Source organism: Misgurnus anguillicaudatus, chromosome 17 (genome assembly GCF_027580225.2).
Source record: "Misgurnus anguillicaudatus chromosome 17, ASM2758022v2, whole genome shotgun sequence".
Classification (NCBI taxonomy): Eukaryota; Metazoa; Chordata; class Actinopteri; order Cypriniformes; family Cobitidae; genus Misgurnus; species Misgurnus anguillicaudatus.
The window spans coordinates 24974530-24992603 of NC_073353.2; the positions used below are offsets into that span (position 1 = coordinate 24974530).

At 36.7% G+C, this 18074-nt stretch overlaps 2 protein-coding genes and 1 long non-coding RNA gene across 3 annotated transcripts; all 3 read right to left on the reverse strand.

Moving 5' to 3' along the window:
- Positions 1-794: 794 nt before the first annotated feature.
- LOC129452330 (uncharacterized) lies at positions 795-2036 on the reverse strand. Its single transcript, XR_008647075.2, has 4 exons — positions 2022-2036; positions 1763-1932; positions 1319-1411; positions 795-1000 (listed from the first exon to the last, which is right to left on the reverse strand). It is a non-coding gene; the product is annotated as an uncharacterized lncRNA (long non-coding RNA).
- Positions 2037-2678: 642 nt separating this feature from the next.
- Positions 2679-8923, reverse strand: LOC129452306 (cyclic AMP receptor-like protein A). Its single transcript, XM_073855220.1, has 13 exons — positions 8668-8923; positions 6207-6259; positions 6078-6132; positions 5911-5971; positions 5764-5820; positions 5564-5651; positions 5380-5469; positions 5258-5296; positions 4393-4471; positions 3989-4036; positions 3818-3900; positions 3602-3743; positions 2679-3305 (listed from the first exon to the last, which is right to left on the reverse strand). Exons 1-13 carry the CDS (start codon positions 8752-8754, stop codon positions 3129-3131), a joined length of 1059 nt encoding a protein of 352 aa, XP_073711321.1. The 5' UTR covers positions 8755-8923; the 3' UTR covers positions 2679-3128.
- A 2198-nt stretch (positions 8924-11121) lies between these two features.
- On the reverse strand, positions 11122-12385 carry mid1ip1a (MID1 interacting protein 1a). The gene has a single exon (XM_055215759.2). It carries the CDS (start codon positions 12287-12289, stop codon positions 11828-11830), a length of 462 nt encoding a protein of 153 aa, XP_055071734.2. The 5' UTR covers positions 12290-12385; the 3' UTR covers positions 11122-11827.
- Positions 12386-18074: the final 5689 nt, after the last annotated feature.

Sequence of the window (18074 nt, forward strand, 5' to 3'; positions counted from 1 at the left end):
AGTAAAAGCATTTTTTATTTTCTTTGGGATAATTAGTAAATCCAAATGTAATATTTTCCCATAAAAGGGAGAGAGGCTTTGATCACAAAATATTCTAATTAATACATTTTTGTACCTTACTTTGGGAAGACCTACTATACTGAAGCAGGGGATTTGACATGGGATATATAATATAATATAATATAATATAATATAATATAATATAATATAATATAATATAATATAATATAATATAATATAATATAATATAATATAATATAGTTACAGCTATAATATAATAAAGTTACAGCTTGGACAAGCTACTAAGCAAGAATAAGAATCTAAATAAAAATCAGAGGAACACAAGAAACAAAAGGATTGTTTTTTTACAATTTTATTGGTTGCATTGTTCATTACACGAGGTTATATATGGTTATTTTTGTGATAAGTGTTTCATTTATATGTAGTAAGTTAAAAAAAGGAGATTATAAATAAAACAGCTGCAGGTAAACATCAGATCTGAACCGTCACTGAAACAGAGGTTGATGAACAGATCTTCACATACTGTAGCTGAGTAGAAACAGATTGAGAGACAGAGATTGGCTCCCTAAAATCAAAAAGCCATGCAGAGCAAAACTGGTTAGGTGTCAGAATTGTGTGTCACATTCTGCTTAGGCACGTATAAAATCCCTGCTGTAGAGTGCAGCTTATACAAATTTGTTGTTTGCTTGTATGATGATGTTCAATGTTTTTTCTAATGATTAGGGTTTATTAAGTCTTGCTGCTTAAGCATGTCAAAAAGCCATTTTGAAACATCAGCCTCACATAACGTGCTTGTAAGCAGGGATGCAGAGTTTTATCAGCAGTGATGACACCTGTTCAGATTTGCTTCTGCATGGCCTTTAACCTCAGGAACCACATTTCTGTATAGCTGTCATTGCCGGTGCAGATGAGCCAGCAGCACCCTCAGGCTCTGGAGCTGACATTAATGCTGCATCCCCGGCATAGAGCTCCTTTTTACCTGGAATCACATAAACATGTCAGACAACATTACTGACATTTTTAGACGCTATTTGTACATTCCATAATCAACAAAGTACTTTGACTCATTCCTCTGAGGTTAAATGGTAATAAACACCTGCCATTCTTTCAGATAGGCTACTTAAGTCCTGAGGCAATCCTTGAAACTCATACTGTACAATAAAATAATTTATCACATTATGTCTTAAGTGATTTATCTGATAAGAAAGTGCACTGATTGATTCTAAATGATGAAGACCTGGTTATAGCTGTAAGAGTTTGAGTGGTATAATGATCTTAAATGGTAAAAACATCTCACCTTTAGCCAGTTTACATGGTGTGAGCACGGGTTGTTCAGTCTGCTCTCCCTGTCTAAGGGCTGCGCTGATTTTGCGCACCACGTAGACACCGGCTGTAGGGTGATAGAGTCACACAGAGTCAATAAATTGATTTACATTAAAATGTTCATTCGTTTATTTCTTTTCATAGCGTTTTCCACAATTTTACATAGTTGCAAATCAGCTTTTCAGTATTAGTAAGACAGTAGAGACATAAGGAAAATCAAAAATATAAAATTATACGGAATTTCACAAAAGTTTATCGACTATAATAGACTATAGTATAAATACAAGTATTATACTTGTTATATAATATTTATAATATGGGACACCGTCTTTTATACATTTGAACTCGTAAACAGGAAGTAACGAGTCCAAAGGTGATATAATAATATAGTCTTATAGAAGTTATTAAAATGTCTTACCTTTGATCAAAAGTCACACCATGGCGTACAAATAGTACAGTTTCTACAGTCCCTGTAGACAACTGGTGGATTTGCCTTGAAAATCGCTTGTCTGCAGGTTGTAAACAATGCTGATGTTGTACAGTCTGTACACGGAAGCGCCCTGCCTATCAACAGCTGCTGGGTTCTGGCTAGAAGGGATACAGATAGTGACAAATCTCGCGAGATGTTGGGTACGTAGGTTTGGGGGTAGGAGTATGATGAAATCATCGGTTCTTACTAGATAGTGAAAAGGTAAGACCTAAATCCAGTGAAATGTTGGGTTTAGGGCTAGGTTTTGGGGTAGGATTAGGATAAAAACAGCGCTTATCTGACGAGATTTCACGAGATTTTGCAGTAGCTCCTTCTAGCCACAACTCAGATGCTGCTGTTATGAGATTGCATTACGTATGCTTTATGTCGCGTTTCTCATCGCACTCGTCAATGATTGGCGCACTTATCAGAGCTGATTAGCTATCCACCAATCTCTGTTAAATGCGTTTGATGACATAACGCAAAACCGCCAATCAGAAACACAGTAAGAATAATTTTTTTCGTAACAGTGTTTACGCTTCTCCACTAGGTTGCAATATAAGTGCCTAATTCAGCAAAAGTCTATTGAGAACGCCCCGGCCAGTTCAAACGAAGTTTTTTTTTTTTATCAAATATTTAAATATTTTTTAATGTATAATCTACATAATTTTTTATTTATTTAATTGTAATATAAATTCCTTACATAAAACATATCAAAATTATATTTTACATAATGTTCTTTACAGTTGGATGATTTTATATAGAAAACAGTAATTTTTCACAGGAAGGATCATAAATCATCCTGAGACCCTAAATCTGAAGTTCAATGTTATAGTGCTTGCTTTTTTCTCACAGAAACACAAAATAAAGGTTATTACATTTTTATTTAAAATGTGTTGAATCTGCAACCAATACAAAAATATAGCAACATTTTCATAAATATAATAAAACATGCACAAATATCATGACAACACGTAAAATCTCTGAATGAATATCGATTCTGAAATATGCAGTTGAACAATATAAAAAAGCTAGTCTTATATACAAGGCATTTCATTGTGAGGTGGTAAACAGTTTGTTTTAAAAGCTCAGCATTAATACAGTACAAATAACTTACTGTCACTTAACGACAAAAACATCTGGTCATTGAAGGCATAGATAAACCTTTTTCGCTCTTTTTAAACTGTAGTAATACACACTTAAATGAAAGTGTCGACATAAAAGCAACACTATTTGAACACTGAATGAAACTATTTAAAGGCAAGGAGTATATATACTGTATACACATACTGTACACACAAAGACAAACCACTTCCTAAACATTCTCCCAGGGTCCCCTGTCTTTCAGAATCATATCGGGGCTGTAAAAGAGGACATTGCTGTCCTCATCATCAGAAGCAGAGAGTGTCTCGAGGTCATGTGTATATCTTACACTCGCTGGATGGTACTCTCCAATTCTTGTGCTGTCACACAGCCGAGACTGGATCGCCATCTTAATAAACACATATGAGGAAAACATATGAGGACATCAGATGCAAAAGTAGCTAAACACCACCTTCCTCAAAAATCAGATGTATTTGATGGCACGTATTATACATTCACCAAATACTTTCACTTCAAAACCGCTTAATCTCAACCCCTAAGGCCATTTAGAAATACCGGTTTGTTGGCAGAATTCATTAGGAGTCTGATAAAAAATTCTCATTTACCACAAAACATGTCAACATCGCAACCAAGTTCTTCATATACAACTACCAGTAATTGCCATCTGAGATAAATGAACAGTACCTTAATTCCTGTTGTACTTAGTTGACTCCAGGTGTCTCTACCGAAAACGAGAGCATTGGCAAGTCCATGTAAAGGTGCACTGAGCACATGCAGTAGTGTCAAAGAAAACACAGGGTCTCCTGGGTAAGCAGCATTATGAAGTCTGGAAAAATACACACAAAATCAGATGCACATCCAAAGATGCATGAATAAGAATTGACTAGAAAAAGCAATTACCTATTTATGAGGGGGAAGATAGATACAAGCAGATAGACAGAGGGATACCACTTTAACGGCCTGATCTCTTCAGCTAGACATATCTGCAGGAAGAAGTATTAACACAGTATGTATTTAAAGTATTTACATCTGTGTTAATCAACACATGCACAAATTCCCTTAAACACTTACCTTCCTCCTCTCTCTTTCCGGGTTAAAGGTGCCTATCCAGGAACGCATCTGAAATGATGACAGTTCAGAACTTTATATAAATCTGAGCATGCATTTGTTTGCAATGATAAACATACCACCAAAAGTACATTTAACACAGTCAACAACACAAGACCAGATGCATGTGTTAACAGGTGTGCGCACATGCACGTACATTCAGATTTATCATGTAAATCTGTCTCATCCTAAACTGCAGATCATGCTAAATGTTTAGGAATGTTGCCTTTAGCTTATCGTGTTACGTCCGTGTGAATGAGAACACAGACGAGTAAGAGATAAACAGACAAGAGCTTTGTTTAAGGTCAGCTTCAGGAAGTTTTGAGATTATTTCAGTATTTTATCAGATGTATGTCTGATTCACTTACCCTCTCATTGGCCACAAAGATGATTCGAGCATAACAGCAGATCATGAGGAAAATCAGGACAAACAGAGGGATGTACCATCTGCAAACAAAAATGGATACATTTATAAACATTTGCCCCAAAAAGGTTTTGGAAACAGGCACAGAAATATCACTTTATCCTTAAATGTTTTTGCATATGAAAGTGCAATCTTTCTAAACCCGTTCCTGTGGCTCAACTCATAAATCTGTCAATTAAGTGTTATGTACATTACTGTGAAAAAGTGTTAGGCCACAATGCTATCGTTAGATTTGTTGTTTTTGCAATTGTATAGTGATCATATATAATTATTTCTCAGTCTCTTTAATAGAATACATCCAGAAAATACAGGAAATGTGTATGTAGTATTAAAAACAGTATAAAGGTATAAGCTGAAGTGTCAAGTATTTAAGGTAAACTCCCCTTCCACTTGAGCAATAGCAGGCAGCTGCAGGATCTCTTAAACTTAAATGAAATTAAATCCTAATTTCTAATTCTAATCAAATGACTTCAGGGCTTCAGTCTCCTCAAAAAAAGCTCAAGATTTGTTTCGTGTGCAGAGGTGTCACACTAAATACTGACTGATGCCTGAAGAAGACATTTAGTTTTGAAAACTGTTTTTTTTTAATTTTGTGTACATATTTCCTGTATTTTCTGTTTGTATCTTAATAAAGTATGTAGCATCTAAACATTTACTATAAACTCTCCGCAAGAGAACGGAAATTCCTAAGATTCATGTTGTAGGAGTTTCTCTGAAATATGATGCAACTCATAACATAGTTTCATTTGTTTGTCACAGGAATCGTTCGATGACACATCACACACTCCCCCACACACTTGTACACTTACATGCCAAACCTCCAGGCAACATGATCATCAGTGATCCAACTGCAGGAAAGAGAGAGATACAAAGCATTGATGACTGGGATTACAGTAAAGAACATAGTATAAAAAGGTCAGAGGTCATTTACCACCAAGCTCCAGCAGGACCATAGTATCCAGCCAGAAGAGGGAGGATGGACATGAGCAAAGGAACCCCCCATGCAACCACATGGTACAGTCTGGGGAAAACATTTAGACATTAGGAAAGTTGTGTCTGTGAATATACATTGTAATGACCATCAGCATCTGTGTGTGTGTGTGTGTGTGTCTCACATCTCATAATGTTCAGTTCTAATTTCTTTTACCAGGTTCAGGTAAAGATTGATAGTAATAAGACAGACCCAGACCAGAGCACTCCAGTCTAAAAAAAATACAAAATATGTAATTAAGTGTTTGTTACCTAATATCAACTGTAAAATGTACTATATGTACATAAATGTAAATGTAGTATATAAAGTCATATATACTATTACCAAAATATGTGAGCCACCAGGCCTGAAAATCACATAGAGAACCTTCCGGATGAGACTCTCCCTACAGATGAAAGCGCAAAACAGATTGTAATCTATTAAATTAAATAGGAAGGATTACATAACTGCATTGCAAAACCATTAATGCAACTCCCATAACATATGCAACACTGTCGAAAAATGCAGCGACTGTCAGACTGACTACCATTTTCTAGAAAAAAAAGATTAAAAAAGTAATGAAGAGAATGAGATACATTTGTCTATATGAACATATGAATTACTGAACATTATATTTTCAACTGCTTCTTTCACTGTACCTGAGCCAAAGAGTTGTATCGGCGCAGCAGCCATATCACAAAGAGCATGAAAAAGCTACAGTATAAACAGAAAAAAATTAGGCTAGTAACACCTAATAAAGAGGCAACAAACCATAAAAACTGACTTACCATGCCACCAGTGAAAATGTCCCGGTGGCTTTTTTCACTTTAAGAATCACATCCTAAAAATACATAAACAAATATCGTTAACATAAACTTAAAATGACAGGAAAGTCTAATGTCTTGACTTAAACAATCCAAATTTTCTTATGTTAACAAGACAGAGATAATTCTCTTCAAAATGTCTTGACATTTCAACCAAGCCTCTCTCAGAGAACTGTACCAACAGTTATGTGTTACAGAGTCTTTTATTTATTTTGGGATGTCCTCTTACTATTTATCTAATTTTTAATTACTTCTTAAATGATTAGCTCAGCTTTGAGTGAGAGAGAGAGAGAGAGAGAGAGAGAGAGAGAGAGAGAGAGAGAGAGAGAGAGCAAGTACGTTTACAGCCCAACAGACTGTAATAAATAATTACCTGTAAATATTGGATCTATTTACATAATTTAAAATGTTTAAATCAGCTCTGTCATCATATTTTGAAATTATATTCAGGGTTCCCACACCTTAGTTAACTTCAAATTCAAGGACCAAGTTTCCAGGTCCAATACCCTCAAATTCAAGGACTAAACGTGGGCACACATTTCAAGTGAGAGCAAGGTTACATCGTGTTACCTTTTAAGTAGAGGTGTGAATCTTCACTAGTTCCTCGATTCGATTCGATTCTGATTATTAAGCTAACGATTCGATTCAATTCGATGTTACGATGCATCATGATGCATCACGATGCATTGCATCCTTTTTTTTATTACTGCACATTGCTACATTTATATTGATGAATGTAAGAAGGCAGATACAGTATGTAAACTCCTTTTTATTTTGTTTTCTTCAAGAAGTATACTAAAGTATACTATTTAATAGGAAACAAGACAAAATTGTTCTGTAAACATCAGACAACAGCAGCATTTAAAACTAAAACATTAGGAAAAACTAAAAGTGCATAAAACTGTCAATTAGTGTTTTTAAGTACTTAAGTACTTTAAGTGCATTTTTTATCCCTCGTGTCTCACAACCCTCCGCCATTTTTTCTACCGCCACATACATGTACACGACGAATGACGTCAGCAGGCTATAATCGATTATGGGTTATTACTGCATCGATGCAGAATCATCCACCCCCGCATCGCGATGCATCGCACAATCGATTAATTGTGACACCCCTACTTTTAAGATACATTCTTACAGTTCCCTTTCAAGGGACCTCACGCTGCATCACTGCAGTGACACTTTGGGAACACCTCCAGGGGTAAGTGCGTCTGAATGTGTATATCAAATTCAACCAAACACCATTAATGACCATTAATAGCTTAATGACAAAGACAGTGTGACAAGGGAGCCAGGAAGTTGATCACTATCTGAAATATTACCAAAGATGGCATTACAGGGATGCAGGAAGTATGGCAAGGGAGACGCAGCGTCTCGTTCCCTTCTCATGAAACAACAGTTACATACGTAACCCGAGACGTTTTTATGTGTCAAACACAACTATGCAATAAAGCATTTTGGTATGAATCAACATTCGCAATCAGAAGATAAAAACATTTAAAGCGAAGAGTTTGGCACATGTGTTTAAAAAGTCTAGAATTTTTATGATATTATCCTACACTGAACAATTTTTATGATATTATCCTACACTGAACAGAGAATAATATGGATTTTTTTTAACTTCTTGCATAAAAAAGATTCAAGCACTTTCAATGACCTGTATCTATGTATGTATATTTTCAAAAACATCCCAGGGCCTTAAATTTTTTCCCCCAGATTCACAAACTTTCAAGGATTTCAAGAACCCGTGGGAATCCTGTTATTGTTATATATCATCTGTCATTTTGGCAATTTTGTAGTGTAATACTTTCAGGAAATAATGTTTATGTTTTTATTATGCAATTGTTGTTGGTTTGACTGAGTGTTGATCTATTAAGAGTTGTACTGATTTATCTTTTCTAACTCTGTTTCTATGTATTTTCTCAAGGGGTTTTTCCTAAGTAAAAAATAAAAGGTATTTAACATTGTACTGATTTCACTCTCTAGAATTACACTACAATTTAAAGACTATACAAAATGGTTATTATTAGGAGGCAAAATTTTTATTTTTAGGAATAAAAATGTGACTCTGTTTGTTTAGTCTATTATAAAGATTTTCTATCATATAAAAAATTTATGGTTGTAATAATTCCTAATCCAAAAAATGTATTGTGACAACTTAACCTGGGTCACAATCTATTTATCTTCTCAAGCTGTCAATATTAATTTATCACTCTTCTTATTTCTTATGCCTTATCTTGTTTTTGACATAAATGATACATATTCGCCACACAAATACATAATAGCCAAACTATATTTGTCTCTTTAGTGGTAAAAGTACCAGTGAGCATCATTGTGACTGGAAATGGTGATGTCATGTTTTGGTTAGCACGAGGGCTAACAAAATGAAGCACTGCAGTAGTTTTCATAAAACATTGACACTTACACATCGGGAGTCGTCCGGTCCTGTATTGAAGAAGGTACAGCGGGTGCTGTTGATGTTTTCACCCTGAACCAGGTGCTCATTTTCCATTATTATCCTTTCTTTTCACTAAATGCTGCCTCTGTGTTAACTGAACACATGATCACATAACAGCCACATTTACATGTACGGCGTGCCTAAAGGAACAAACGATGTACAATACGAAACGCGATTGAGTTTCCCACAGAGGCGTTCTCAATCCGAAGGATGCAGTCTCTGGAGGTCGCTTTTCTAGGGTGCAAACATAATCAACACTGTTTATTACAAATTATTAAAAAGTATAACGTTAAATATTATTCTTATTATTCGTAAATTGTTACAATATGTTTATGTCTTGCGAATGTAATGCTCAGTTTACTTAAATAAACCAGGCTTGATGACGTGTGCAGCCTGTATTTGCGAGTCAGCATGCTTTAGAACGACCACAGTTACAGGAAGTTGCAGCATCTGACATTACTGGAATTTGTTGCATTATTGACAATATGAGATTGGGTTACATTATTTTATGATTAAGAAAATTATACTGCTTTATAGGCTATGTTTTTAATGTCATTTCAAAAGTGTACTAATTCTGAATTATATTACTCAGCAGCATTAAAGCAATAAGCCCCAAGAAGCAGTGGGTTACCAGTGCATTTCACAACGGCCAAGGGGCGTTGTTAGGCACGACGCGAAGCGGAGTGCCCAAAACCCCCCTAGCCGTTACAAAATGCACCGGCAACCCACTGCCCCGCGGGGCCCACTGCGTTTATAAAACGGTTGCTTCAAATTATGTATAGCAGGATTTCATATAATAAAACACAGCAAATAAGTTGTAATTATATTAGTACAGATATTAGTCTTCCGCCAAACAAAGTAGTTCCTCAGACTCAAGTGTGTCTGCAACAGAGCGGTTCCCAAGCAAAACAGACGGAGCAAAGACACAATGAAAATATGATTCATTAAGACTGTGGTGTTTATTTTCATAAATTAACATTCATCTAATTTATACATTAACATGTATACCGTGCAACTGTTGACGTGTGGATCAAATATGCTTGGAAGCATGCTTAACACTTTCCCTGCCAGCGTTTTTTAAAAGAGTTGCCACCCAGCTTTAGTTAAACATTAATGCCTTCCAGAAAAATGTTCTTCTTTAGATATTTAAACATACAATATATCAAATGAAAGAACAGACCCTCTGCTTTCAAACAACAAAATAAAAACGTTTCACCCTACCTTCAATTGTTCTTTTATCCTCTCAAATTTTGAGCAAAATGTTGGGATAATTCCATTTCTGTGAATGACTTTTGTTAGAGATCCGATTCAGATCGCTGATCAAAAAATACACTTGAGTTTTAAAGTGTTGAGTGAAAGCATCAGTGTTTATGTTGTGTAAGATCGCCACCACTGATCAGTGATCGCCACCCAGTGGATAATATACGGTACAACTACTCCTCACGGAAGCATTAACAAGAAAACTCAACAATATTTATTGACACTTATCTGGATATCGCCATTAATTGTTCAATTGTTGAGGATTATAATTAATACAATATAATATAATTAGCCCACCCAATAACTCAAAATTGACAACAAAATCCGACATTTTGACAGTTATTTTCTACAGTACACAACAACAGTGGCGCAGTGATACAAGCTATGTAATACGGTTTGAGCCGTGGGTTTACCGGTGAGTTTTATCACAGCTGAGAACGCGTTTCAACCAATCAGAATGAAGAACCAGAACTGGCCGTTTTATAAAATTCATTTTACACCGGATTTACTTAATTTTTCCCTGATGTGTAGAAACCGGATGTTACAGTTTTGTTCCCAAACTGTTTATTTAGGTTAAGGTCCAAAACACAAGAATCTTTGATATCGTAAACACGTTAGACTTATTCATAAGTATTTACTTATTCAGCCTACACTAAAAATTCCTTGTCACACTTATATTTTTAAGTTTATCAATTAAAACTTTCTCGAGTTAAAAATACAATGGAAATCACCTAAGCTAATTCAACTTGATTTTTTAAAATTTATTTAACTCCTCACTATTATCAAGAAAGTTGAAATGAATTGTAAATTAAAGTTGATTAAATTTATAAATATTTTTACAATAAGGAAGTAGACAGGAATGCCCCAGTTTTAGCTTTACAAAACGATTTTTTACAAAACTTTATAATTTAGCTATATGTATAATTAAAATAATAATGAATTATTTTAAGTGTGTTTGGGGTATGTCTATAAAAAAGTAAAGTTATAAAATAATGAACCACTAATTATTACTTTATATTCATGTACTTATCAGAATCCTCACGAGAAATCTTGGACTAATAACTTCGCAAGTACCAAATAGGAATTGTATAGCTAACTGGGATCAGGAGAGTTTGTAAATCTACCCTTTATGTATTGTTGAACATGAAAACACAAATAAGATAAAGTGAAATACAAAAGTTTATTTTGTTATCAAAAACAATTAAATTAAAAATAAAGCATATACTATAAACACTCAATCATACATGCCTAACAGCACAGTATGACAGAACCTCATGGAGCTCATCATGACACACACACAGTGATTCTCAGAGCAGTCCACGTCATTGATTCAGAAGATGATTGACAGATAGTTCAAAGTCCAGGAACAGGTGAAGTTCTCATGGGTTCTTCATCTACAGAACTTCATCTACAGAACGTTCACATACACAAATGATCAAATGCTCAGCTCCTAACGTTACCAGCAGAAACACACTTTGTGTGTATTCTGTAATGTACAGGAACATCATATGGTAAGACAACACTTTCATCTCATGCAATAAAGAAAAATAAAGAAAATAAAACATTTCATTATACATAATACATAAATAGGTTTAAATACCAAGGTAAGGTGTGGCAGCCAGCCACTTGAACGGAGATTTAAAACTGTCAGTGCAAATAAAATGAAGACAGGAAGCAGGCCTTAAAACACATCAGTGATCAACACCATACACAATACTACAACAAAACCACTTTCCTATCATGGTTTGCCTGACAGTGTAACTTTAGTGTTTTGGCAGTCGCTTCAGGTCCTTCCCTGAATGTGAAACAGGTCCTCTTAGGTCAAAATAGTTCTTCATATCCTAATTGGTTTGAGTCACGATGCAGTTCATTGTCCCCATCCAGCAATGCCAATCTCCTGCTTGTATCTGTTAGTCAGGTTGTTGGCTTGACTTGTAAGTTTGGACAGCACCCCATGCAAACCCTTCAGGTGGAACTGCAGGAGTTGCTCCAGGTCCATGTTGTTCTCCGGCTCGGTGCGCTCGGGCTCCTGCATAGGAGTGTCCTTCGCTTTGCGCCTTTGCTCCTCTGCGCGCATGACGCCCCACTCGATGTTGTTTCGGATGGACTTGAGCTGGCTGTAATAGCTGTACATGTCCGCCTCGACATCCCTCAGATAGCTGCCAGGATCGTTGGTTAACTTCTGCATCTCGATCTCTTGGTCCAACGGTACGTCTCTCAGTAAGCTGGGCACCATGACCGTCTCGTCCATGTTGTTGACCGCGCCGATAAAGCGGTTCATAGCGGTAAAGAGCGCGTTTTTCTGGCTGAGGGGCTCGGACATCTGCATCTTGACTGTTGTGAGGTTTAACTGGAGAGTTGTTCTTATCTCCGTGTGCTTAGCTTATTTCTAGAGCGTTACATTCCTTAAGTCTTTTATATTGTCCATTTTAGACTGGGCGTGACTGAAACCTGTCGGTCCGGTTTGGGATACAGGTCGGACACAACCAGATTCCAGTGGTAAGACACAAAACCTCAGCACAGCCCATAGATACACAGGGAGCGGCACAGAGTGCATAAAGAAGTTGATTGGTTTCGTAATTAATAACGTTACATAACACAAACGTAATAAGATCAATAAAATATATGTCGTGCATGAATGCACTGTAAAACAATTATGTAGAAATTACAGTATTACTGGGTATTACTGGCAACTAGCTGCCAGTAACTTACTATAGATTTTACATTTATGTTATTTACTGGCAACAGTTTGTTCAAAGTTAAATGAACATGAAACTTTTTCAGTCTTTATCTTCTACAGTAAGTTACTGGCAGCTGCATAATAACAGCACATTTTTGTAGGCTTATATTTTCCACTGACTAACTTAAAGTTCAACTACAAACTTTGGTTTGGCCATGGTTTTGCTAATAGTAATCAAAACACCAAAAAAACATTACTACACTCTTATCACAAAAACATGGTTAATTTCACAATGTAGGCTATTATTAAAAAGTCTAGGCTAGGCTAAATTAATGACACATAATAGGTGTGGACCATATAAAGCATGCTAAGACTATGTTGTATTATAACAAAAATGCTGGGTTGTTTTTAACTCATTAATGGGTTAAATGTGGACATCCCAACTAACCTAGAAGATGTATACAGTATCTGACCGTGGGTTACAAAAACCCAGTATTTTGGGTTAGTGTGAGGGTTAAAAAAGAACACTGAAAAAGATGATTCATTCAGTTTGCTCAGTTTTTTAAGGTGGGTGGTTGCAATCAATTTATTTAAACAAAAAAATATTAGAAAAACAAAACAAAAAACTTTTGATTAAATGTAGCTTAAATAAATTGATTGCAACCACTTGCCTTAAGGGATTGAGTAAATTGAATGAATCATTACATTGTATCCTTTTATAACATTATATCCATTAAAATATACCCTATCAATGATGTAAATGAGATCCATCTATTAAAATCCATGTGCTTATATTTGTTGGAAGCCATTTTAATGCCACATAGGCATAAAGTACTTTTCATGCATGTTAAAGTAACTTGTGTACACACTTTCAAAAACCTGTCTAAACTCCTGAAATATTTTACTTGTTTTCATGATCACTTCATGAGATGTCTCTTTAAAATGGGTTTTGGGGGCATGTTTCTGTTTTCCCTTTAAAGTGCCTGAAACTGTCCATTATATCTCTGTAGAATGAATCTGAATGCCCAGAAGGGATTAGGTTTGCTGTATTCAGGTGCAAATGACCAACGACGCATAATGTGGGTATACAGGATGGCTGTAAAAGTATCTTTCATGCACACAAATACACAGTTTTCAAATCCACTGTTTTAATTAATATCTGCATTTTTGTCTTATATTTGTCAAGATTTTTACAAAATACAGTACGTACAAACACACACAGAGGTTAATAAGCATAACTAGGGTATCAAACATTGTTTAGATGAGATAAGATCACACGAAGGTTTCAGTTTAAAGAATTGTTCATGCCCTAAACCATACAAAGGGAAGCTGAGAAGTTTGTGGAATGACTAGAATGTCTCGGAAGATTCAGAAACTTGTTCTTCTGCTCTGCCTCTCATCTCCACCCTTGTTCTAGGACCTTCTCAACCTCACCCTGTCAACCTCTCGCCCTCGGTCTCCATTATAAATGTGTGCTTTAAATAGTGTCTTTGTTTCAAACTTTGTCTTTCTTATAGCTGGTCCACATTTAACTTTAACTTTATTGTTTCACTCACAGTCTTAACCCACACCCGACATCCTAAACCTTAGATGCTGGTGCTTATCAATGATCTCACTACAATCTGATAGCCTACAGGTCAAACGGTCAGGTAGTGAAAGGTCACAAAGAAGCTTCACATTCATGTTAAAACACACACACACCTACACCTAATGATACGATCAGTAGTCATAACATGCACGCTTGCTCCCAACTGTCAGTTGATTTTGTTGCACTACTTTGTTTTATTTGTTATTTAGAAACCCTAAGTTACAAAATGACCATTCATTGAACTAATTTGTATCATTGTTTTAACTGAGTGCAATACCATCGGCCTGTTAGATGCTTTATTATGATTGGTTGAGAAATTTATCACGGGTGTTGGTTATTTTTCTGCTAAATGCACACCTAACCTTTGAAATGTCTTAAAATAACCACCAGAGCAATGTTTGTGGTAATCGTGGTGTAAGTGGAATAATTGACTCCGGTCCTTTGAATTATTTGAAAATAATGCACACCCATGGTATAATGTATTCATTTTGCAGACACTTTATCCAAAGGGACTTGCTGTGTATTCATAGTATTGTCACGGTGATCCGTGTCATGTTTTATGTCTGTTCCGATTGTCGTCACCTGGACTCTTGTTAATTAATTACCTGCCTCATCACACCTGTGTATCGTTAGTCTGTTTGTATATATACCCCTGCCTGTTGTATGTGCACTTGCCGGATGATTGTCGTTACTCTCATGTCTGTTCTTGTTCCACGTTTGATGTTCCTGTGTTACTTGCTTGCCTGTTGTTTTTACTCCTCGTGTTTTGTTTATTTATTAAATGTTATTTATTCAACCAGAACTCTGCACTTGCGTCTTCACTTCCTCACTCCTGCATCCCAGTCGTGACAGAATCATCCGGCCAAACTGGACGCAGCAAGTTCACGGAGGGCGGCTCCCCCAGGAGTTTCGTCGAGGGGGAGTAGTGACATCGGGGTTCATTTCCCCATCAGCCCCGATGTCTCTTGGGGACCACCGTGAGCGATCGCTCGCTCCTGCGGGCCTGTGGGAGGAGGATCGGCCCAGGCGGTCCCCCAACGGTTGAGTCGTCGTCGACGGTCCCTCGGAGGACCACCGTCCCGCTCGTAGGGGGATCCGGAACGGACCACGCCCGATCATTTCCCCGGGGTGGCTACCGAGTGAGGGTCTCCATTTCCGCGAGGGGACGGGAGATGACTTCCGGGGGGCACCTCATCGTCGATGATTCCCAGAAGGGGGGTAATTCGTCTGCCTCGGTTCTCGGAGCGATCGCTCCGGTTCTCCTGGCGCAGTCCGGCCCACCGTCCTGTTGGTTTCGTCCCGGCGGCTGCCGGCTTCGCCAGGGTCCCCAAGCCCTCCACCCCTCCCTTGGACTCTCGCTACCAGACTTTGTTTTTGTTTTGTGTTATGTGAGTGTCTGGTAGCCACTCGTAGAGGGAGGGGTTATGTCACGGTGATCCGTGTCATGTTTTATGTCTGTTCCGATTGTCGTCACCTGGACTCTTGTTAATTAATTACCTGCCTCATCACACCTGTGTATCGTTAGTCTGTTTGTATATATACCCCTGCCTGTTGTATGTGCACTTGCCGGATGATTGTCGTTACTCTCATGTCTGTTCTTGTTCCACGTTTGATGTTCCTGTGTTACTTACTTGCCTGTTGTTTTTACTCCTCGTGTTTTGTTTATTTATTAAATGTTATTTATTCAACCAGAACTCTGCACTTGCGTCCTCACTTCCTCACTCCTGCATCCCAGTCGTGACAAGTATACATTGTATATTCTTTGTGATTGTATCCAAAGCATTAGGCGCAGAACGGCGAGACTGCTTGTGAACATGGACTGTAATAGTTAGATTTAAAGGAATCTTTTGCAATAAATAATCCACTTATAACAAGTGTTGGACTTTAAGGGTCCATTGCATGTTCATAATTAGAGGAAAGACACGGTATTAAAATTAAGTTATTTATTGATCAGATATGAAAAAGTTTTACAGCGCTGGGTCATCTCAAGCAATGAACCACGCCTCCAAAAAGTAACATGCATATTTATAAAATATGTGACGTCGATCTTCTTCTTAGAGTCTCCTCCCACAAAGGCCGTTCCCCTCGTACATCTGACTCCATCACCACCCAATTTTAGCCTGCAGAAGATAGACACACACACAGCAAAGAAAAAACAAACTTTTCTCCGCTCATCCCTGAGGGCCATGCAGCCCGTAACTTCCTCCCCAGTACTCCTCCACTTCACATATGATTGACTTCACATAGAATATAATAATGCTTTCTTAAAACCAAATCATTAATAAAACATTCATTTATTCATAAAAAACATAAGCTGTAAAATAAAAGTGATTATTATGTAAAACACATTTCAATGACATCATTTCATTATTCGTAAAATTGATTATATGAATAAGGCACACATTAACTTCTTTAGATAGATAAACACATATTAAATCTTTTACTGCAATACTACTTCTAAGCAAAACACTTTAATCATTATTAAAAAACATCTGTCAGGGAAGAAAACACACACACACAAAAAGAACAAGCGCAGGAGATTCTGTTCTTCAAGGTTGAGCTGCCATCCCCCCATTAGATTATTTTGTATGCAACCTTCATTTCATTGGTTAATACACATTTATCAAAGACAACATCATATCTTTATTACATCAATTATTCAATGATTAATATTGATTAAGTAAGAAATATATTGCATATTTTATCCTGTGAATATTAAAGCATTAGTTAATACATGGTTATCTGTCTGCTTTTCTTCTTTAAGCCTCGCTCTTTATCTTGAATGTTGCCACCTGCAAATTCCTCACTAATCCAACCACGACCTTGTAACTTTTGCAAACACAGAGGCTCACAGAGGCCTCTCAGTAACTTTCCACTCTCTCAGACAAACACAAACAATCTTTTACTTCAGCATACTATAATGATTATTGAAAACACTTCTAAATACAATATTAATAAAACATATGACATTAAAATCCCACAATTCCCTCTCTTGACCTCTGAAAGAGGTCACACATTTTCTCCTTCATCATTCTCTAGGTTCTGTAGGCCTAATAGGGGCATGCTGTATGGGGGTGGATTTTCTTTTTTCTCTATTGCAGACACTATCAGCCTGTTACACAGGGATCTGAGACAGGGGATACAACAACATCCACAAGTGACCAGTATGGCCACAAATACTCAGATGGACACCACTATAGACATTACTATTGCCTCCACAGTCTATCATACTGCATAAATCAAAGGTGTATGACGTCGTTAATTTTTTTTGTGTAATTCAATTCAATTCCCCCATATCTCTGTACACATGAATCTTGTGGTGTTGTTTTGGACCTTTTGTCAATTTTCTGATTACCTCCATTGCTTATGCCAAATATTATGGTGATTATTATTGCAGCTATAACCCCTAGTGCCCACAGAACCTTCCAATCTCCATATAGCTTCATCCCTGTGGAAAAAATACACTTATGCCTATTGGCTAATACTCAAATAACAATCATAAATTCAAAAAAAAATTGAAATGTAAAATTAATGCTGTAAAATTGTATAAGAAACTTAAAAATTAGGTTCAAAAGGAAACATTGAAATGTAAGATTATATAAGAAACTTAAGAAATTCAAAGGTCAATATAATATGTAGCTACCCAGGTTATAATGAATAAACAGTAATTGTGATGTTCAGGTCCCTGAACACTTCTGTCAGGATTTCCACCACCTTATGGAAGTCCAATTTATCTAACCCACACCCCAGCCGGGGAGTAGATACACTTGTTATTCCTTTTTCCTCACACCAATCTCTCATGCATCTAAGGCTGTTGGTAAAATCCTCATATGTTGGTAAATCAGT